A 23817-nucleotide genomic window follows, 5' to 3' on the forward strand; every position below is an offset into this window, starting at 1 on the left:
ACTTTCCGTGTAGCTATTACACTTTGCTCTGATTGTCATTGTATTGGTGTGGGTGGAGAATTGGTTAGCAGACAGGAAGCAAAGAGTGGGAATAAACGGGACCTTTTCAGAATGGCAGGCGGTGACTAGTGGGGTACCGCAAGGCTCAGTGCTGGGACCCCAGTTGTTTACAATATATATTAATGACTTGGATGAGGGAATTAAATGCAGCATCTCCAAGTTTGCGGATGACACGAAGCTGGGTGGCAGTGTTAGCTGTGAGGAGGATGCTAAGAGGATGCAGGGTGACTTGGATAGGTTGGGTGAGTGGGCAAATTCATGGCAGATGCAATTTAATGTGGATAAATGTGAAGTTATCCACTTTGGTGGCAAAAATAGGAAAACAGATTATTATCTGAATGGTGGCCGATTAGGAAAAGGGGAGGTGCAATGAGACCTGGGTGTCATTATACACCAGTCATTGAAAGTGGGCATGCAGATACAGCAGGCAGTGAAAAAGGCGAATGGTATGCTGGCATTTATAGCGAGAGGATTCGAGTACAGGAGCAGGGAGGTACTACTGCAGTTGTACAAGGCCTTGGTGAGACCACACCTGGAGTATTGTGTGCAGTTTCCCCTAATCTGAGGAAAGACATCCTTGCCATAGAGGGAGTACAAAGAAGGTTCACCAGATTGATTCCTGGGATGGCAGGACTTTCATATGAAGAAAGACTGGATGAACTGGGCTTGTACTCGTTGGAATTTAGAAGATTGAGGGGGGATCTGATTGAAACGTATAAGATCCTAAAGGGATTGGACAGGCTAGATGCAGGAAGATTGTTCCCGATGTTGGGGAAGTCCAGAACGAGGGGCCACAGTTTGAGGATAGAGGGGAAGCCTTTTAGGACCGAGATTAGGAAAAACTTCTTCACACAGAGAGTGGTGAATCTGTGGAATTCTCTGCCACAGGAAACTGTTGAGGCCAGTTCATTGGCTATATTTAAGAGGGAGTTAGATATGGCCCTTGTGGCTACGGGGGTCAGGGGGTATGGAGGGAAGGCTGGGGCGGGGTTCTGAGTTGGATGATCAGCCATGATCATAATAAATGGCGGTGCAGGCTCGAAGGGCCGAATGGCCTACTCCTGCACCTATTTTCTATGTTTCTATGTTTTTCACAGTTTTTTTTAAAGTGTATGTCGGTGCACCCTCACCTTCAACCTATGAGGGGTGATTGATAAGTTCGTGGCCTAAGGTAGAAGGAGTCAATTTTAGAAAACCTAGCACATTTACTTTTCAACATAGTCCCCTCCTACATGTACACACTTAGTCCAGCGGTCATGGAGCATACGGATCCTTTCTTTGTAGAGGTGGTCCACAGCAGGGGTGATTGATAAGTTTGTGGCCTTAGGTAGAAGGAGATGAGTTATACAGCTCTCGTTACATGCACGTGCAGTTCAATTCTTTGAGTGAAAATGTGGAAAGTTTGGAGTTTCTCCTCATCTTCTACCTTAGACCAGAAACTTATCAATCACCCCTGCTGTGGACCACTTTCTGGAGGTCCAAGACGCTGACTTCTACAAAGAATGGATATGTATGCTCCACGACTGCTGGACTAAGTGTGTAAATGTAGGAAAAATAAATGTGCTAGGTTTTTAAAAATTGACTCCTTCTACCTCAGGCCACGAACTTATCAATCACTCTTCGTATGCCCTCTTATTATCAGCACCCCAATGAGAGGAAAAAGATTCTTATTGTCTCCGCTACCTAAGCTCCACAATTTTGTTTACTTTTGTCAGGTGATCCACTATCCTTCTCACTTCATGGAAAAATAAACCCAGCCTATCCAATCTCTTTTTAAAACTGAAATGCACCAATCTTGGTGAATCTCCTCTGTACTTTTTCCAGTGCAAAACACAGCTCTTATATTCTTTGCCACAGCTGTTGATGGAAAGCATCTCATATTTGTCATCACCAACTTATCTACAGTGCTGCAACTATTATGGATACAGTATATAGACTTGTCTGCCAAGGTCCAATCCTAAGATTTTGCCATTTACAGTATATGTCCTACTACACTTGATCTTCCAAAATGCAACAGCTTGCATTGTTAGGATTAAATTCCATCTGCCATCACTCAACCAACTTTCCACTGACCTATATCACACTGCATCCTGAGACAATACTCAGGATCATGGTCAAGGTTGTACAGCATGGAAACAGGCCATTCAGCCCACTACAACCACACTGATCAGTGGGAACCCATCTATAGTAATTCCATCTTCCAGCACTTGACCCATATCCATGCATCAGCAAATCAAGTGCTCTTCAATCTAGACATTACTTAAGTGTTGCCACCACTCTCTCAACAAGTACATTCCAGATACGCACCACTCTCTGGCTGAATGATAGCCTTTAGATCCTCTCTAAATCTGTTCATCTTTACCCCAAATGTATGTTGTCTGGTTTTATGATGAGGAGAAAGTTTCTTGCTGCCTGTCCTTTCCATACCCCTCAACCTGTGGAATCACTGAGTCATGGCTGAAAGAAGATCATAGTTGGGAGCTTAACATCCAATGGTACACGTTGCATTGAAAGGACAGACAGGTAGGGTGGCTCTTCTGGTTAAAAAAAAAACAAAATCAAATCCTTAGAAGGTGCTGACGATGTAGAATCCTTATGGGTACAGTTAAGAAACTGCAAGAGAAAAATGACCTTGATGGGAGTTATATAAAGGCCTCTGTACAGTAACCAGGCTGTGGCGTTCCAATTACAACAGGAGATAGAAAGGCATGTAAAATGAGTAATGTTACAATAGTCAGGGGGGGATTTCAACATGCAGGAAGATTGGCAAAACCAGGTTGGTGTTCAAGAGAAGGAATTTGTGGAATACTCACGAGATGACTTTCTAGAGTAGTTTATAGTTAAGCCCATGAAGGAAAAGGCAGTTCTGGACTGGGTGTTGTGTAATGAATCAGATTTGACAAGGGAGCTTAAGATAAAGGAACCCTTTGGAGGCAGTGTTCATAATAGATTCATACAACCTTGAAATTTGTTTGCTTACAGGCAGTTGCAAAGAAAGGAACCTGAAAGAACCCAATTTTAAAAAAAGACCAACCCTCAGTACCCACAAAGAAAGAGAAAAATAAACACAAAACAAATCATGCAAACAATAGAAGCGAGCAAATTACAACAGCATTCTGAGCCAAATTGAGTCCTTAGATCCAAATGCCTGGACTAGGCCCAAAACCTCAGTATTTAGTTCATCATATTAGCAGTGCAAGTTGCTGAAAGTTCTTCGATAGTACCATCTTAAACCAGATAGAATAAAATTGGATATGATAGAACTAACTCTGCACTTTCAAAGGGAAAGGCTAAAATCAGATGTATCAGTATTACAGTGGAGTAAAGGGAATCTCAGAGGCAAGAGAGACCTAGCCAAAGTTAATAGGAAGGGGACACTAGAAAGAATGACACAGATCAGCAATGGCTGAAAGTTCTGGGGCAATTTGGACAGTGCAGGATAGATATATCCCAAAGAAGTAGTATTCTAAAGGGAGGATGAGGCATATGGCTGACAAGGGAAGTCAAAGGCAACATAAAAGCAAATGAGAGGGCATATAATATAGCAAAAATTAGTGGGAAAGTGAAGGATTGGGAAGCTTTTAAAAACCAACATAAGGCAACTAAAAAGCCTTAAGGAAGAAAAGACTAAATATGAAGGTAAGCTAGCCAATAATATAAAAGACAATACAAGAAGTTTTTTTTCCAACATATGAAAAGTTAAAGAGAGGCGAGAGTGAACATCAGACCACTGGAAAATGATGCTGAAAAGGTAGTAATGGAGGACAAAGAAATGCATATGGACTCAGTAAGTATTTTGCATCAGTCTTCCCTCTGGAAGACACCAACGGTATACTAAAAATTCAAGAATGTCAAAGACAGAAGTTAATGTACTCGCTATTACTAAGGAGAAGGTTCTTGGGAAATTTAAAGGTCTGAAGGTGGATGTCACCTGAACCAGATGAACTACACCCCAATATTCTAAAGGAGGTAATTGAAGAAATTGTAGAGTCATTAGTAGTAATTTTTCAAGAATCACCAGATTCTAGAATGGTTCCAGAGGACTGGAAAATTGCATATATCACTCCACTCTTTAAGAAGGCTGGGAGGCAAAAGGCAGTAAGTCATAGGCCATTTCAATGATTTCACAGACTTTAGTGGTCTACTGACTGATGTTGGAGTCCATTATTCACCAGTTCCACAGTGATCGATGTTTGGACCACTTCTTTTTACGTTATATGTAAATGATTTGGATGATGTAATTGATAGCTTTGTGGCCAAGTTCGTAGATGATACAAAGATAGGTGGATGGGTAGGTGGTGCTGAGGAAGCAGGGATTCCACAGAAGGACTTAGACAAATTATGTGAATGGGCAAAGAAGTGGCAGATGGAATACAGTGTAGCGAAATGTATGATCATGTATTTTGGTAAAAGGAATAAAGGCATGGACTATTTTCTAAACAGGGAGCAAATCCAGAAATAAAGGGTGCAAAGGGATTTGGGAGTTTCGGGCATGATATCCTAAAGGCTAACTTGCAAGCTGAGCCAGTGGTAAGGAAGGCAAATGCAATGTTAGCATTCATTTCGAGAGGTCTAGAATATAAAAGCAAGGATAGAATGCTGAGGCTTTATAAGGCATTGGTCAGAATACTTGGAGTATTGTGAGCAGAATGGGCCTCTAATCTAAGAAAGGATGTGCTGGCATTAGAGAGGGTCCAGAGGAGGTTCACGATAATGATCCCAGGAATGAAAGGGTTAAAGCTTGATGGCTTTGGCCTGTACTCACTGGAGTTTTGGAAGAATGAGGGGGGATCTCTTTGTAACCTATTGAATATTGAAAGGCGTAGATAGAGTGGACATGGAGAGGTTGTTTCCTATGGTGGGGAAGGGGGAGGGGTGCGTGGTTGACTAGACCCAGAGGACACAGCCTCAGTATACAAGGATGTCTCTTTAGAAGAGAGATTAGGACTGTGGAACTTATTGCCTAAAATTGCTGTTGAGGAATTGTCATTGGGTAAATTTTAAACAGAGAAAATTTAAAACAGGTTCTTGGTTAGTAAGGGCATCAAAGGTTATGGGAAAAGGGCAGGAGAATGAGGTTGAGAGGGATAATAACTCAGCCAAGGTGGAATGGCGGAGCAGATGTGTTGGAACAAATGGCCTAATTCTGCTCCTATGTCTTATGGTCTTATGGCTAATCTTTTACACTACTCTTATCCTCCTCTTTTCAATGGAAAACTGATCCAGCTTCTCCAATCTATTTTCATAATTCAAGTATTCCATCCTAGGCAACATCTAAGTGAATCTTCTCTATATCTTTCTAGCACTATGACATTTTTCCTGTAGTGTGGTGCCTAGAACTGCATGCAGTGCTTAAAATGAGGTCTAATTGATGTTTTATGAAGTTGGAACATAACCTCTGTACTTCCGTATTAAGTGCCCTGACTAATGAAGAGCAGTATCCCTTATGTTTTATTAATCACATTAGTTATCTGCACTGCCACCTTTGATGACCTTTTGACTAGTACACCAATCCTCTCCTCCCTAGGACCCTACCGTTCAGAGTGTATATCCTAGCCTTAGTAGTATTCCCAAAATGCACGTACTCACTTACAATGTATTAGGATTAAACTCCAGCTACCATTTTTCAGCCCATTTCACATGGGTATCACCCTGTGGCCCAAGACTACCCTCCACCCTGTTACCAACTTCACAAAAATTCATGTCACCTGGCAACGTACCTCCTACATGCACATTAAAATCAGTCATATATGTTACAAGCAGCAAGGGTCTCGGCACTGATTGCTGTGGAAGACCACAAGTTACAGATATCTGATCACAAAAACAGCTGTCTACAGTCACCCTGTCTCCTATTGCCAAGTCCATTTGGATCCACTTTGCCCTGACCATTTGGACTAGTCCTCTAACTGAGACTTTGTCCATGTAAGCACCATTTACTGCATTGTCTCATCAATACACCTTGCTACCTCCTCACAAAATTAATTCAGATTGTCAAACAAGATCTACTTTGAGAAAACCGTGCTGGCTATCTCTGATTAGTTCCTACTGATATTAGGCTCACAAGCCTGTAATTACCAGATTTTTCCCTGCTGCGCTTCTTGAAATGGGGTTTCTGTTTGCTGTCCTCCAGTCTTCTGGTATCTTATTTGTGGCCAACAGAGATTCAAAACTCTCAGTCCTAGCCTCAGTAGTTCTTCCCTTACGTACCATAGCAACCTGAGGAAAAATCTCATCTGACCCTAGGGATTTTTCCACAAAAGCATTATGTACCTCCTCTTTACATATGAACATTTACTCTGGAATTTCCCTTTCTCCTTCACTGCATCCTCAAACTATTACATATGTGAATAGGCAAAAAGTCTTGCCTCGTAAATCTCCTTCAAACTTTCTCCTCTCACTTTAGGCCTCTAATTTAGCATTTAAGTATTCTCCTGAATCCCTCAAAGGACTTTTCATGTTTCCATTGGGCTATCACTGCAATATGCTTCCTTTTTCTCTGTGCATTAGTTCAAGATCCTGCATGAACTTAAACTCCTTGCATCTATGGCCTTACACCTTATTGTGATTTGTTGAAAGTATCTGCTCTTGCTGTTTCTTGGGGATCCCGTAGTACAATCCCAGCAAAGTGATCATCACATTCTTCTTTTTAAAATTCTATCAATATAGCCTCATTTGAAGAGCCTTCCCAAGTACATACAGATATTCTCCCTCATCATTAATCCAATGCCCTTTCCTTTTATATATTCTCATCCATCCTCATCAAAACATTTATCTTAAACCACCAGTTCTGCCATTCTTTCAATCACGTGACTATTATTGTAATAATATCCTATCCCTACAAATGGAACAAGTGCCTATACCTCCACCATTTAGGGCAAACAGTTCTTACAGATGAAGCAACACTTCATCTGCAAATCTGTTAGGGTCATCTTCTGTATCCAGTGCCCCCGGTGCAGCCTCTTTTACATTTAGTGAAATCTGACGTAGATTGGGGGACTGTTTCATCAAGCACCTTTTGTCTGCCAAAAAAGGCGGGATTCTACGATGGTCTATTCCCATTCCTATTCCTAGTCCGTGGCCTCCTCTACTCCTAGGACAATGCAACTCCCAGGTTGGAGGAGCAACACCTCGTATTCTGTCTAGGTTGTTTCCAACCTGATTAAATGAACATCAATTTCTCTAACTTACAGTAATTTCTTCCCCATCCCCTACTTTCTCTTTCTATTCCCTATTCTCATTCCTCAGTCACTCCTTCTCCTCTCCTGCTCATCACCTCCCTCTGGTGCCATCCTCCTTCTCTTTCTCCCCAAGCACCTAATCATACCAAACTGCTCTACCTGCTGGACACTGTTTGATCTCTGTATTTGGCTCTATGTCCCCACTTGTATACAGTGCACTACTACTTCCAGGTCCCTCTGTTCCTCAGGGTCTTGCTGTTCACTGTATACAAGTCCTACCTTGGATATTTGTCCAAAATGCATCATCTCATACTTATCTAAGTTGAAATCCACTTGCCATTCCTCAAACTATCTCTCTGTCAGATCAAGATCTCTTTGCAATTCATTGCAATTCATTGTAATCTGTTTCACTATCAACAAGACCACTTAATTTAGTACCATCAGCAAACTTAATCATGCCATATACTTTCATAACCAAAGGTCTCAACCCAAAACATCAACATACATCTCTCCTTTCACAGATGATGCTTGACCAGCTGCGTCTCTCCAGCATTCTGTAATTTGCTGAATACAGCCTGTCTGGAGCTGCAACTGGACACATTTCCCATACACGTAGTCACCAGAAGTGTCCTTGTTTTTTCAGGAGGATCATTCCACAGCCATGTCTTCTTTAGTCATGTTCTCAAATCAGCACTTGCATTCAGAAAACTACAGGGGTGAACTGTTTTAAACAATGACAATATTGACCAATCTCCAATTAAAGACTGCAAAGTCCCTGAAAGCGTACAAACTCCTTCCTCCCATTTTCCTCCTCAACTCCCTCCTTTCCCTTCTTCATCTCTCATAAGAACATAAGAGATGAGAGCGGGAGCAGGAGTAGGCCTGTCAAACTTGATCCACCATTCAATAAGATCATGGCTGGTCTGGCCATGGACTCATCTCTACCTATCTGTCCTTCCCCCATAACCTTAATTCTCCTATGTCATACAAAAATCTATCTAACTGTGTTCCTCTCTCCCTCTACCCCTCCTCCCTCTCCCCCTCCTCCCTCTCCCCCTCCTCCTCCCCCTCCCCCTCCCCTCCCCTCCTCCCTCCTCCCTCCTCCCTCCTCCCCCTCCTCCCCCTCCCTCTCCTCCCCCTCCCTCTCCTCCCCCTCTCTCTCCTCCCCCTCTCTCTCCTCCCTCCCTCTCCTCCCCCCTCTCCTCCCCCCTCTCCTCCCCCCTCTCCTCCCCCCTCTCCTCCCCCCTCTCCTCCCCCCTCTCCTCCCCCCTCTCCTCCCCCTCTCTCTCCTCCCCCCTCCCTCCCTTTCTCCCCCTCCACCCATCCCTCCCCCTCATTTTTCTGAATTCCTGTGAATACATGCCCAGAGCGATCAAACACTCTTCATATGACAAGCCATTCAATCTTGGAATCATTTGTGTAAATCTCCTTTGAACACTCTCCAGTTTCAGCACATCCTTTCTTAGATAAGGGGTCCAAAACTGCTCACAGTACTCCAAGTGAGGCCTCGCCAGTGCTTTATGAAGTTTCAACATTACATCCTTGCTTTTATATTCTAGTCCTCTTGAACTGAATGCTAACATCACATTTGCCTTCCTCACCACAGACTCAATCTGCAAATTAACCTTTCAGGAATCCTGCACAAGGACTTACAAGTCCCTTGGCGCCTCAGATTTTTGTATTTTCACTCCATTTATAAAATAGTCAACCCTTTCATTTTTTCTACCAAAGTGCATGACCATGCACTTCCCAACACTGTCTTCCATCTGCCACTTCTCTGTCCATTCTCCTAATCTGTGTAAGCATTTCTGTAGCCTCTCTACTTCCTCAAGGCTACCTGCTCCTCCACCCATCTTTGTATCATCTGCAAATTTTGCAACAAAGCCATGAATTCCATCATCCAAATCATTTACATTTAACGTAAAAAGAATTGGCCCAACACAGACCCCTGTGGAACATCACCAGTCACTAGATTTTGAAGCAGTAACCACAGTGTGTCTTTGTTCTGTTTGTATATTAATCATATAACCTGTTGGGAATCTTTTGGTGATACCGATTCTTCACACTCCTAGGACTCTCTGGTGCTCAAAGCAAGATCTGGTTAATTTTCCCCATTTCCTTCTCTTGTTTCAGTTCATTTCATTTTCCTAAAGTGCGATACTTCATGGAGAAATGCTTGAAGCGACTTTCTACTCAAAGAAATGGCAAGGCTCCCACCACTTTAATTTGAGGCAACTCACTATTTACTACAGATTGGACCATGGCCAGCTAGAACTAGTGCAAAGAATTCCTTATAATGCATCAGCATCTGCCTTGCAGTTCCCTGGGGCATGAACATGAAGAACTCGGGATGCAAAATAGCATCTTCCATGGAGGTTTTCATTTGTTTTGAATGTGTTTTAATCTGCTTGTAATCTTTCTTGGCAAAGAAAAAGAACTTTTGTTTGGACAGATCTTTGTCACCTTAAATCACCTCAGCATATTTTGTAAAACAGCTGTTGAAGTCACAATCCAGATGGACTTGGTGGATTCTGTGGATGTCGAATGACAGAGCAAAGTCATCTTGTGGTGCTGTGAATAGAAACATGGGAAGCTGTGCATCTGTCAGAGTGGGCACATTCAACATCTCATTCAAAGGATGACATTTCCAAAGGTGACCCTGGTGTGCATTTAGCAACATAATTGTGTCTCAGACCACATTATATGCTGGCTGCTCTATAGGAGCTTGAATCCTGCAGCCTTCTGACTTGCAACTGAACCACAACCTACTCTGGGGAGACCTGACCCGCTCTTTGAATTGAAATACTATGATCTTGCTGCAGTCCATCAGCTGGGTCTAAAAAAGGTGACTAATAATATTTTGATGTAAAATGTTTCTTCTTCTTATGCTGAAAACATGCCTTGTTTAAATCTGGATCATGTCTATACTCATTTCTGGACCTGCCGAGTATTTACAACAATCCAGCCCAGACCTTCCTGTTGCTGCTACACACCCTGTAGAGGCTGATATTGTTGTAGGTTAGTACCTCCTCTATCAGATCCTTCTGGAATAAACAGGAGAGGAATGAAGACTCTTTTGATGCTTACACTGTTAAAGGCAACACTCAGACTTGAGAAGAAACTATCCTTATCTCTGAATGTTAGCCCTATTTTTGCTAGATTTTACATTTATATCTTTGCAGAACAAAAACCATTGTCCATTATCTCCTTGGGTTCCTTTCAGTTTGCTCTTGATAATTATCAGGATTGCTTTTGAATGGCATGTACAATTTGCTTTCAATTGCTTTAAATTGATTGGCATCAGAAAGTTTTCTTTATCTTGGCTTTTATACATCCTCCTGCTTATCTGTTTTCCTACAGTGAGAATTATGAATTTGTATTCTCAGTTTCATTAGTGCTGTGCTAAGTTCCATATTCAACCCTCATAATTCTGTATCCTTCTAATCTTTTCCTGTAATTCAGATCCTTCATTCCTGGGCTAGTAAGCTTGCATTATATACATATGTGATGCTTTGAGAAGATGCTAAAAGTGTACATAGTACACATCATTGTTCTGTACAATGACCTCCCTCCTGCACACAAATCCCACTTAATCTGGAAATACTGTGTTCTCACTGCAGTCCATCAGCTGGAGAGATGAGACCAATAATTGAATGGCACTGACTCACAGTTCCAGAGACTTGTGTTCAATCCTGACCTTGGGTGCTGTCTATGTCAAACTTGCACATTCTTACTGAGGCCATGGGTTTCCAATGAGTGCTCCAGTTTTCTCCCTTGTCCCAAAGACGTGCAGATTAGTGGGTCAATTGATCATTGTAAGTCTCCCTTAGTGTGTAGATAAATTGTAGAATTTTTGGGGGAGTTGATGGGACTGTAGAGATAATAAAGTATAGGATTAGTGTAGGTAGATGTTTCATGCACACTTGATGGGCTGATAGTCTTTTACAATTCCAGATGACCCAATGGACGTTTAAATGTTTTTTATTCTAATACAGAAACCTACTTTGCTTAAATCTGGGTTATTTGCTGGGCCCCTTACCAGACCTGCTGAGTGTTGCCAGCATTTCAATCAGAGGAAACAATCTGTGGTTTAAGTAAAAGTGAATTTGAAGGTGTCAGATTGCCTAGTCCAACTGGTTCCCTGCAGTGTGGTTCAATCTTACCTACCATCTGAAGAGGCCCTGTAAACATTTGGTCGAGGTGGGTGGTGGATGTTGGATCTGACAGAATCTAATGTCTAGCTAATAATGTCCAGATCCCGAGAATCAACAAAAAAATCAATAGTTCATTTAATACAGTCCTTTGCTGGCTCCATTAGATTTTGTATCATTACCAGTCACTGGGTTCAAATTCCATCAATTAATTTCTTCCCCGCACTATGTAAAATCATTTCTCTCTAAATGTGAGAAGCTCCTTATAGTTCCCATCGAACTTCCATTCTCTTCCACCTCTGATATCTAAGGTTCACAGTAAGTTTATTATCAAGGTCACCATATATTATCCTGAGATTCATTTTCATGCTGGCATTCAGAGAAGAACAAAGAAGTACAATAGAGTCAATGAAAAACTACACAATACATCTATTTGCATCACCAGAGGTCCCATCCCCAGAGCTGTCTGTCCCATTCTCTGCAGCATAAACCTATAAACTGAGTAGGTCAAAGAGGCTGGAAATGAGGTTGCTTTTGTAGAGCATGATCTCCTCCCACCCACCCTCCCCACCCAAGACAGTGATCAAGAGTAGCCCAACCCCTCTGGAAAACCCACAAGAATGATCCAGTGCTTAAAGAGTTAAATTATGAAGCTAAGTTTCATGGACTGATCTTGTATTCGAATGAATATCAAAGCATAAGGGCTGTTTAAGAGTAAAGTTAAATAATAAGTTCAACAAAAAAGTATTTCCTTTGGTGAGGGAATCCAGAAAAAGGGGACGGGGCCTTAAGATTGAGTGATAATGATGTTAGAAGCAGAGGTGAAAGTCTGGAATTCCCTCACTATCCCACCTTGGGTCACGTAAAAATAACAAAACTGAAGTTAGGTGGAAGTAACTGCATCAGCCTTAAAGAGGGGCTGAACACTCTCCACTAGCGTGAATCTACTGAGATGCTTACAGTTGATCCTAGTGTCTTTAAAAAAATCAGTGGATTGATATTAAAAAGTATTTTAAAGTTGTTGGTGCCATAAGATTCAAAGTAGCCACTCCTAATACTTGTTTCCCTTATTTCACTTCCAACCCTTCACTCTCCACTCCCACCATCATCTGTAGGCTTCTGCCAGAGCTCAGAATGGGGGATGTGGTCCCTGCAGATGCACTCAAAGCCAGTAAGGACCGCTTCTGTGGTCTCTCACTCTCTCCACACTCCCCACTCCCAGATCAGTCCCAGTCGAAGTCACAATGAAGGGAAATTTGCGTATCTTGCTACTTTTACCATCTCCAACTGAGGTGTAAGTACTTGCTTTCCTTCTGTTGTTTTCTCTTTAGCAGATGCAGTATCATCATAAGTAAATCAAATTCTTCAGCAACTGTGAAAGGCTCCACAGTCACTTCGGCTGATGGAGCTGTTTCAGTCCGCTGACCAAAATCTTCCACCAGAATCAGGTGATTGTGTACAGACGGGGAGGTTTCAAGCCAGACTAACAATCCTCAGTATTCCAGTTCACACAAAGGCATTTATCCAGCCAGAATATATCACATTTAGAGTTTCAGCTTTAATTTCAGTTGTCTTCTAATGCAACATTCTACTCTGGTGTGACTCATATAGGAAGTACCAGAACCTGACAGGAATTCTTCCATTTCCCTCTCACTGCTTTATTAGGGTTAATTTTTTTTAATGCCCACTCTAATTTCACTCCACCTGAGGACCATGCAAATTGACACTCTGTCAAAAGGCTGGGGCTATGGTCCCTGTGGAGTGTGTGAGGTCGAGGTGTCACAATGATCCTCAGGACCTGGCATGGCAGCGATCAAAGTGAAGAGTATGTGCTTTTCAATTAGCACGTTAGGTTTTTAGATAATTAACTTTGCAACTTAAAACTGAAATAATTAACAGAAGGGCTACTAGCAAGCTAGCTTTTTTAAAAAAAATGCTGTGACATGGCATTGGTGCTGAATTTGATACTCTGGGACAAGATATGTACTTCTGAGCCTATTGTAAAAATATTATTGGAATTTATGTGAAGGCTGCTGCTACTTTGCAATTGTACCAAATGATTTATCACATCGCAAAGCAAGCTTGAAACTTGAAGGTTATGTTCATGAATGTGTGTGTCAGACCTTTTAAATTGAACTATCAGCTTTGAATGAAATGATGTCTGGACAATTTCATGGGTAGATTATTTATTCCCTCGTTCCTAGTTTCATGTTGCTGGTTGATAAGGCCTGTGTTTCACTGCCCTCCACGTTAGTGTTGTTTGCAGACGTGTTTGAATGAACACCACACACCTTTGACAGTATTTCATTTCTCAGAGCTTGGGCTTCTATCTACGGCCATACTATGCTTGTGTTGTGCTGAAACTCAGGATCTTGTAAATGTTTTGAAAGTAATGTGCGGAATGTTCATTTGCAACAAAATAAATGTTACTTTTTATAGCCTGTGTTTAGTTGTGTTTCTTGGTGAGGGCGGGGCTGAAATCTTGAGAATTAACCAAATCTCCAGTTCCTTACTATATATATCTGTTACCAGATGATGCCTAGAGCAGGACTACTATTCTGCCTAGTCCCATCGACCTGCACACGCACTATAGCCCTCCCATCCATGTAGCTCTCCGAACTTCTTTTAAATGCCAGAATCAAACACTCATCCAAGCTTGCACTGGCAGCTCATTCCACACTCTCACTGCCCTCTGAGTGAAGAAGTTTCCACTCATGTTCCCCTTAAACATTTCACCTTTCACTTTTAACCCATGACCTCTAGTTCTAGTGTCACCCACTCTCAATGGACAAAGTCTGTTTGCATTTACATTATCTATACCCCTCAATTTTGTACACCTCTATAAAATCTCCCCTTATTCTCCTACACTTCAGGGAATAAAGTCCCAACTACTTCAGATAATAAGCTACTCAAATCCTTTTATCTCAGAGTTTCAGCATTCAGTGTTTTGGCCCTCTTCTGGTTGCTAAGATTATTTCATCAACTTCGCAGATGTACCTTCTCAAGAGTCCACAGCCACATCACTTGTGTCACTCAGTCTCTCTTGGTCCCCATCCTTGTTTTTACTGTGATTCCCTCTGCCCTTCCCAACTATAGTTTCTACCTTTTTCCAATTCAGATGCTGCCTGGCTTGCTGGGCATCTCCAGCAACTTTTGTTTTTATTTCACATTTGCATCTGAATCATTCTGCTTTTGATTTACAATAAATATCAGTTTAGAAGGGAAATGAAGCTGAGCAACAAGTGAAAGGAAATGGCTCAGTTTCAGAGAAAAATACAACAGCCATGAATAATCTGTAAAGCAATCTTCACAACCTGTTATATTAGCATATTCTGAAGCTGGGCATTTCAGTCTATCAAACCTCCTGTTCCCACTCTCCATGTACAATATAGTTTATGCTAGACTTCACTCACTTATTTAATCTCCTTCCATATCCCATGTAGTCTCTATCCAGTCATAGAGGTTAGCCACATGTCCTGCCACTCACTGGGAATGTCATTGTGTGTGTGGATGTCATTGATTTGATGTCCACACATAGCCCATTACAAGGGGGTGTCAGCAGGGTAACCTCTAGGATAACAACAGAATTTAATGATGGCTGTTGTTGTGAATGGCCTGTCAAACCTTTCTAGTCAAGATCAGCTTTTAAGCTGGTGGCCTTGTCTTGACACTGTCATTATGAGAACCAATCACAATCAGTCATAAATTTGTCTTGTTTGATCCATACCAGTTTCCCAGGGGAGTGATCCCTGTCCCATTCCCCACTCCTTGTATCTTTTGCAGTTCATTCTCACCCACATGGTGTCAGCTTAACTTTTCTGATTCTGGTTGTTTACCACAAGGGGAAATGTTCAGCAGTCAGTCTGCACATCTTTGGGAAGTTGGGGGAAGCTGGAGCACCCATGGGAGCTGCACAGTCACAGAAAGAACATACAAATTCCACACAAACAGCACCTGAGGTTGGGAGTGCACCCAAGCCACTGTGAGGTGGGAACTAACTGTGAACCTTGATGGGTGTATTTATTTGATAGCAAATTAATGAAAATATTTTTTTAATTTCACACTGTAGAATAGATCTCAACCCAAAGCACTTGACTATCAGTTTCCACCATAAAATCTGCCTGACACTCTGTGTTCTACCACATGTACAGTATTTTGTGTTTGCACTGTACCCTGATGGATAAACGTATCAAACAGAATACAGCTAATTTTACAGCAATGGAACCTCAGATGCTGGGCAAGTACAAGACAAGGCATGTGAAGGAAATACAGAGCAGGGGAATGGTGCTGAAATAAAGGATTAATCATGAGAAGTGAAATGGCCCATACTTGCTATTATTTTCTTTATAAGGTCTTTAAATGTCACTGAGTCACACTGATTTCTGCTGGAAGAGAACCATATCCATTCTTGACAGTTGCAACACTGTGGTTGTCAGTCTGTTAGCCAGCACTTGGCATACCTTCCATTCTGTTTCCAGAAGTGAGTGCAAAGTTCATCTCCAATGCTGCATCAAATCTGCAGGAAGAACAGGCATGACTTTAGCTCAGAGGCCTCAGTGGCCCATGGGACTGAACACAATGACAGTGCCCGGTGGCAGCCCGCATGGGGTAAATCAGGCTGCAGTGATTGAGCTGTGATTTCCTGTACTTGCAGAGGTGTTTTACTAAGCAACACCTTACCAGAGTGTGTCCTGCACAAAATGCTTTGTTGAACCATAACTTAAACCTGGCTGCCAGTGTTAAGTGGGAGCAGGACAGACAAGGTGAGGGAAAGGGACGAGGCAGCTGAAAGGTGCAACGGATGGAGACAGGTTTGGAAATGGGAGTGGTGAGAGAACAAAATGGAAGAGTCAACCCAAAGAGACCTAAGCCATTTTAATGGAAAGATGGGATTACAGAGCCTGAGATGGGTGAAGCAGTTGGGGAATTTGAAGCAGCTGGAAATACCATTCCAATTCTGTTCCCTGCTGGCACAGACTTACTTTGCAAGTCAGTTGTCAGCACCATCCAGTGGCCCTTACTTATTACTGCGAGCCGATTCAAACTTTATTAACACATCTTCCAAATCCAACATGGAGCTATTGGCACTTACCAGTTTGTTTCCTCAGAATTTCATCACTGCCCACCTCTATTGCAGAGTACTGTGTTTTGGATTTCCTGGATGCCAGTGATAGAGAAAGACTAAGCTCTCAGCACTCCAGTGCTACATGTGACCCACCCATTATGGACAGGGAAATGACAGGTGGAATTAATCCAGCCAGTGTAAAGTGTTACACTTTGGGAGATCAAGTGTAAAAGGACAGTACACTGTTAATCACAGGACCTTTAACAGTGTTGACATACGGAGGTATGGTATCTTGTGGTTAAGGTCCATTGCTCCCTGAATGTGACTTCACAAGTTAATAGAGTGGTAAAGAAGGCCTATTAGTAGGCAAACCTTTATTAGTCAAGTCATTGAGTTCAAGAGTAAGGATGTAATGTCGAAGTTTTGTAAAACTCTGGTTAGGCTAGAACACAAAACTCTGTGGAGTAATGCATTCAATTCCCATCCTACCCTTATAGGAAGGATTTGGAGAGGGCACAGAAGAGTTTACCAGGATGTTGCCCAGATTAGAGGGCATGTGCTATAAAGAGAGGCTGGACAAACTTCGGTTGTTTTCTCTGGAGCAGTGGAGGTTGAGGGGAGACTTATAGAAGTTTATAAGATTATTAGAAGCATAGGTAGAGTAGACAGGTGGTATCTTTTTGCTTGGGTCGAAATATCTATAACCATATAACCATATAGATATATAATCTAATACTAAAAGGACATACATTTAGTGTGAGGGGGTAAATTCAAAGGAGAATAAGGGGGAAATTTTTCACAAAAAGAGTGGTAGTTACCTAGAATGTACTGCCAGAAGTGATAGTGGAGGCAAATATGATAGAGGCGTTTAAGGGCCTCTTAGATAGGCACATGAAATGTAGAGAATGGAGAGATCAGTTTAGTTAGGCATTTAATTACTAGTTGAATTAGTTCTGTGCAATATCATGGACTAAAGGGCCTGATCCTGTGCTGGACTATTCTGTGTTCTGTTACCAGCTATGCTGCTGGATGGTGCTTGCAACATCTACATCCTCAGCTAACTTTCCAAAACCACCCCTCCCCCCCCCCCCCCCCCATCAATGCTGGCTGCAACAATCTGCAGCACAACTGAAGAAATAGGAGCCAACAAGCAACTATTTTCATTTAGGTTTGGCAGGTCCTAGGGAACAGTGCAAGTCCCAGTTCATAGGGAATTCAATGTGCTGTCTTCTCAAGAGATGTAAAACAAAGGAGTATTCATCATGAGGCTTAGGGTCAGACAGCAAGAGGCAGGCAATGATTCCACCATCATTGGTGCTGCTGTTAACTTGAGCAGCTCACCAGTCAGTGAAAGACCTCCCTGAGTGAAATAGGACTCCAGGATCTTGCTCAGAGAATCTACCTTGAAAAACTCTATGTTAATCAAAACTGAAAGCTACAATGTCTTCATACTGTGCTTTTCCAATAATAAAAACTTAAACAAAAATAGGCCTTTGATGTGTTAACAGAAATGGTACCTACTGCATCTGGCTGAACATTACCTGTTTGTAAAATGTGCACAGAGTTCCTTGAAGAAATTAAGTTAATAGTCATCTGGAACAAAACATTGCAGAGAAATGCAAAAATAATGTGCCATAAAGCTTTGTCAGTGCAGGGGTTCCCAATCTTTTTTATGCCATGAACCCTTACCAGTAAGCAAGAGGTCCAGCTGTGGCTCCAGTTCCTTAACATGGTTTCTAAGGAGCTGCAGCTCAGTGCACTTTGTGTAGATGTACTTATCAGGGAGAATGGAAGTCTCCCAGAGTTCCCATATCTCACATAAAGAACATACCACTAACTCCAAACCCATTCTCAGTGCACTTGCTTTGTATTAACAGACAAAAAAACTTACTAAGCACTTTCTTATTTACTTACTTAGAACCTCCGCCTGTGCTTGCCCGGGTCTGTTTTTGCCTGAGCCTATTGAGCCAAAGCCTGTACATTCAAACGCTGGCCCACTCCCACAATGGCCACTCCACTTAGACCTCCTTTCATTTTATTGACCCTACACTGATTGCAGCCTGCCATTAAGAGACAAAAGCACCAGAGCTCTTTTTAAACCTCGCGTTACATTACCAGTGAGTGACCTCTCGTGCTGATTTCAGCCCACCAACTGTATGAAATGATCTATCTGAATGGCCTGTAAACAAAGGCCTTTCACTGTATCTTGGTGCATGTGTCAACGATAAGCCACTTACAAATTAGCTCACCTCTGGTTCATGTTTGGACCAAGGCTGTAATGAGTCTTGAAACCATGGTCTTGGCGAAACTGGGGATTAATAAGTAGATTTTTAGTGAGTGACTCCTATTTAATAGTACTGTGTACAATAACTTTCATCGCTTTGTAATGATTGAGAGCAGTTGAATTGGTTGCTAATTAGCTGGATTTTGTGGACAGGGCAATCGTCTTCATTGTTAATTGTGCTAACCTCTGCTACCCTAGACTGATTTATTTTGTGTTTGGTTGACCATGGTGAAAGCCCTTCTGTCATTTTATGGAGATATTGAATAAAAATAATGATTGCACTGAGGAGATCAAGCATTTAGTAAAGAATCTCATGAGAGGGTGTTTTTGAAAGCCTCAGTTCATGATTTGGAAAACTGAAGTTAAAATATCTTCATTAAAAGAAATCACTTCTAAAAATGCACATCAACTTTTGCAGTTGGATCAATTTAATTTTGTCTGTTCACGGATGACTCACATTCTGTTATAAACATACTGTTGTTATTTGGATGAAGTTGTGAAACAAAAAAAGGGCAAGATGTTGGAAATCTGAAATAAAAAACAAAAAACTCACTGGAACTTTTCCACAGTTCGGATGGCAGCTGTGGAGAGGGAAATACAAGTTTCCTGTTGGTTACCTGAAAATCCAAAAGGTTATCACTGTTTCTCTGTCCAAAATTGCCACTTGTTTGACCTGCTGAGAATTTAGTTTTTATTTCTTATTAAGTTAATTATGTTTTGTATCTTCAAATCATGAAAACCATTCAGAAGAAAGAAACACAGAGCTGGGAGTTATGTGTCTTTTACTTTAAGCGAGGAGCGCACATATGATGTGGTGGCATGATGATGTATGCTATTAACATACTTTTACATATAGCCAGTAATGAAATAATGTAAACAAAGAACGCTTAATAAAACAATATAATTACAAGATCACTCAAATATTATTGCAATCTTAAAATACACAACACTTCTCCCTGCTTAGCTATAAACTCCAACTCAATATAGAATGCATCCCAACTTGCATACCTATAATATTATATACATATAAATACAACCACTATATAGATATCCACAGCATAGTAAATTTTAAATGGTCTCATTTGGGACTAAAGATTTAATCACTTTGAAAGCTTTTTACTCTTGTGGGATAATGTCTTTCTTGACAAGGGGGATCATTTTGCTTGACAAGATGAGAACTTGTGATAAATCTTAAGGTAGGTCGGTGTTTATCAGAATTGGCAAATAATTCTCCACCCTATGAACATTACTAACTCTTTTCAGGTCTTTCACAAATACTGGGTATTGACCCACAGTTGCAATGATCCTTAATTATAAGTTAAGAAAGATTCAAACGCTAAGCAGACAAGATAGAATTTCAGTAATGGTATGTAAAGTGAAAGATAAAATGAGTCTGGAACTAATTTGAATGACTTTAATGTCGTGATCGATGGATGACTCAATTGAGCAAAGATTTTTTTCTGCCTCCCCTTTATTTTTCCAAGTGTTGGATCACTACTTGCCTCCATATTTGTGTATTTCTATCCATGAAACAGTCTCTCCTTCCCTCCTTTTCTCTATCTCCACAGCTCCACTCTCTCTTCCTTCTCAGTGCTCTCCTTTCTTCCTCACTCTTTCTCTTTTTCTGTCCACGTCCCTCTCATAATCAGTACATCTACATCCAGAATCCTGCTTCCTTCACTGTGACTGTGCTCCTTTCCGCACAGTGACTCCTATTTCAGTGTGTCACCTTGTCTTACTGCCATTCACATATTTCATGTTTCTTGTATCGAGGAGGAGCCCATTCACCAGGCCTGTGCTGATTCTCAGAGCATTTCACAGAAACCTGTTTTTCCAGTACTATGTCTCCTTTCCCAGTCTGTCCCAATACCTTTGTTCAATGTCTCCTCTTTTTATCACTATTTTTGTTTCTCTCTTTAATTGCCTTATAACTTCTGATCCTTTTCATGTCCTGTTTTGAAAGTTACTACAGTTGCCTATCTTGTTATTTTCTCTCTTACCTCCTCTCTGTATATCCCATATAACTGGTATTGAACACATTTCCCCATTATCCTCCAGACTTTGCTGCAGTGTTGTTTTGGCCTGTGTCTCCTTTGCACACACTCCCAAAGTAGCTGCCTCCTGTGTGCAGATCCACTGGGGCATAATGTGGTCAGATGCACTGTCCCAGTGACTGTGTTTGTCCTTTTTATAGCCACTCCCATTCATGAATAAACTCTTCTCAGACATCCAGCTAGGTACAGGAATCGATTATAACCAGCGTTTCAATGACATTCTTCATTCGGGATGATGCCTGGGCATGTCTAGTCCAATGGTAGACTGTCCCTCCTGATTGGTAGACCTCATCCAATCAGGTTTCTGCTCTCCCACCTTGTTTACCATCAAATTCCAGTTCTTACTGAGAGCAAGGCCTTCGTCTTTGTTAAAATACTTTTCCTCTAGTTTTATTTCAATGACTTCCTTTACCAGGCAGTCCAAAAGCCATTGGCACAACACAGTAGTTTTGTGCCATCAAAGTTAATCCTATGGCCATTGCGAATACGGTGTTTTGCTACCACTGATTTCTCTGGGTAATCCAAATGGGTACACCTCCTTGGCTCCTTGATGTGGGTTTCCATGCACCCCTTCCCTTTTGGCTGATGTATGCTGCTCTGCATTCACAGAGAATTCTGTAAATGCCAGCCAACCTGAGTCCCAGGTCACCTTTGACCCGCAAAAGGCGAAGGCCTCACTCTTAAGTAAGAACTGGAATTCCACTGTGAACAAGGTGGGACAACAGAAACCTGATTAGATGAGGACTAACCATTCAGGAGGGACAAATGATGTGGGTATAAATACCACTAGACTAGACATGCCCAGGAATCATCGTAAAAGCAGGTTATAATCAATACCTGTATCTGGCTGGAAGCCCAAGAAGAGTTTATTCATCATATATACACAGAAAGCACTAGATTCATTTTCAATTCCTATTCATGTTTCTCTAATGCCATTCATCACTTTCAGCCATTTTTAATGTTTACCTGGCTCTCCCTCGTCTCCTCCACCCCACCAGTCTGTGCTCCACTTCATCCCCCTCTCTCTTCCCCATCTCCTTCTTTCTCCCCCAACTCTGTCTTCCCTTGCCCCATCTCTCGCTCCTCCCTCTAGCCCTTCTTCTCTCTCTCACCACTATCTCTCCCCCACCTCTCCATTCAACCACCTCCCTCTCCCCACCTCTCTCTCCCCTCTGACCCAGCAGTCTTGCGGTCTCTCTCCTCCTCCAGTCTCTCTCCCACTCACTCTCTCCCTGCCATTGTTCTCAGCCCACCTCTCTTCTCTCCCCCCCTCCCCTCTCCCTCCCTCTCCTCCCCCTCTCCCCTCTCCCTCCCTCCCTCTCCTCCCCCTCTCCCCTCTCCCTCCCTCCCTCTCTATACCTCTTGGTTCAGTGTTCCAACCTCTGCTCTTTGCTCCTCAGCGGGAGAACCGGCGACTGCAAGAGGCCAGTCTGCGCCTGGAGCAGGAGAACGATGACCTGGCTCATGAGCTGGTGACCAGCAAGATCGCACTGAGGAATGACCTGGATCAGGTGAGAGGAACCCTGTAGGGTGGAACACTTCCTTTCCTGTAACACCTTTCACAGAGTACCTTACTCTGGCGCGAACCACCATCATTGCTACAGGAATCATGGTGGCCAGACAGTGCACAGGAAGATTCCATAAACTGTTGCATGATAAGTCCCAGATAATCCTTCGCTATAATTATAATGGTTGGGTGATGCATGTTGTTTGAAAGTCTCCCCTCAGTATGGAACACATCAACACCACTGCAGAGATGGATAGTCCCTCGCACTTCAGCACACAGAAACAGCCCTGTGCGTTGCCACTGTCCTTCAGTGCTCCACCAGCAGTGCCACTCTACGTTGCGATTCACGTTTATTTCTCCTGTAGTCCGGAATGGTACTTTGGCCTTGCTCGCATTTATTGTCCATCCCCCACAGCCAATGGATGGACCAAGTCAAAAGTCCTCTGTGCTGGGATTGAGGTCTGGTAGACTGGAATGCACACCAGCCATAACCTTCCAACCCAGAGCTAAGACCTGCGTTCTCTGAGCCGAGCGCTGCAGTCTGAAGTAGGGGTATAGGGGTGGGAAGGAAGTGCAGGAGAGGGTTGGATGAAGCGCTGGGAATACCTGGACCTTCATCACTGACCCAGCCATGATCCTTCGCACAGATTGAAGACAAAGCAGATGTCCTCAACAAAGAGCTCCTGCAGACCAAACAGAAGTTGGTGGAGACAGAAGATGAGAAGAGGAGGCAGGAGGAAGAGTCAGCCCAGGTAGGGTCAAAAGTTTCAAAAGTACATTTAATGTCGGAGAAATGTATACAATACACATCCTGAAGTGCTTTTCCTTCACAACAATCGGCAAAAACAGAGAAGTGCCCCAAAGAATGAATGACAGTTAAATGTTAGAACCCCAAAATACCCCCCAGCTCCCCTCCCTCCCATGCATAAGCAACAGCAAGCAACGATACCCCCTCCCCCCACTGGCAATAAAAAGCGTCAGCACCTGTCATCGAACACTCAAGCGTGAGCAAAGCAACAGCAAAGACACAGACTTGCAGTACTCCAAAGACTACTTGTTCACCCAGTATTCGACATACCACAAGCTCTCTCTCTCCCTAATAAGGGAGAAATAGATGTCTCTGTTTCACAGCAAGAGGGGAGACAAACAATTTGCTACTTTACGATGTTAAAAGGGACACCAACCTTTGTTCCGCCCATCTCTAGAGCCCCGAAATCTTAGGCCTCCAAAGGCAAGCCGAACTCTTAGGCTGCACGCTTGGCATGTCGGATAATGGCCAGTCGTGACACCCCAAGAGCAGGTCCTATTCCTGCAAAGAACCGAAGTCAGTGTGTAACTCCAGGTCAGGGTCTTCAAAAGAACCCTGAAAGGGAAAAATAGAGATACTAAAGATGAAAATTGAGCTGTTTCTGAAGATGCAAGCAAAGGAGTCGTCATTTAGTGCCATCTTGACTAAGCTCCACCCTCTGTCAGGCCTTGGGATTAAAATTGGGACCGCGACTGGTGAGGAAGTAATGG

The 23817-nt window shown here is 42.5% G+C and overlaps 1 protein-coding gene across 7 annotated transcripts in view; it reads left to right on the top strand.

Annotated features, from left to right (window-relative positions):
• Window positions 1–23817, top strand: part of rabgap1l (RAB GTPase activating protein 1-like) — a 586024-nt gene that overhangs the window by 550642 nt on the left and 11565 nt on the right. For 5 of the 7 annotated variants that reach the window (XM_063063651.1, XM_063063655.1, XM_063063653.1 and 2 more), the window contains 2 exons: window positions 22193–22303; window positions 22947–23051. In XM_063063651.1, the coding sequence (XP_062919721.1) occupies window positions 22193–22303; window positions 22947–23051 (216 nt within the window). Of the gene's footprint in view, window positions 1–9371; window positions 14671–22192; window positions 22304–22946; window positions 23052–23817 lie in introns of those variants that run through there. The other 2 variants (XM_063063652.1, XM_063063658.1) reach the window with 2 other exon arrangements.

The sequence above is a fragment of the Mobula hypostoma genome, chromosome 12 (genome assembly GCF_963921235.1).
Source record: "Mobula hypostoma chromosome 12, sMobHyp1.1, whole genome shotgun sequence".
NCBI classification, from domain to species: Eukaryota; Metazoa; Chordata; class Chondrichthyes; order Myliobatiformes; family Myliobatidae; genus Mobula; species Mobula hypostoma.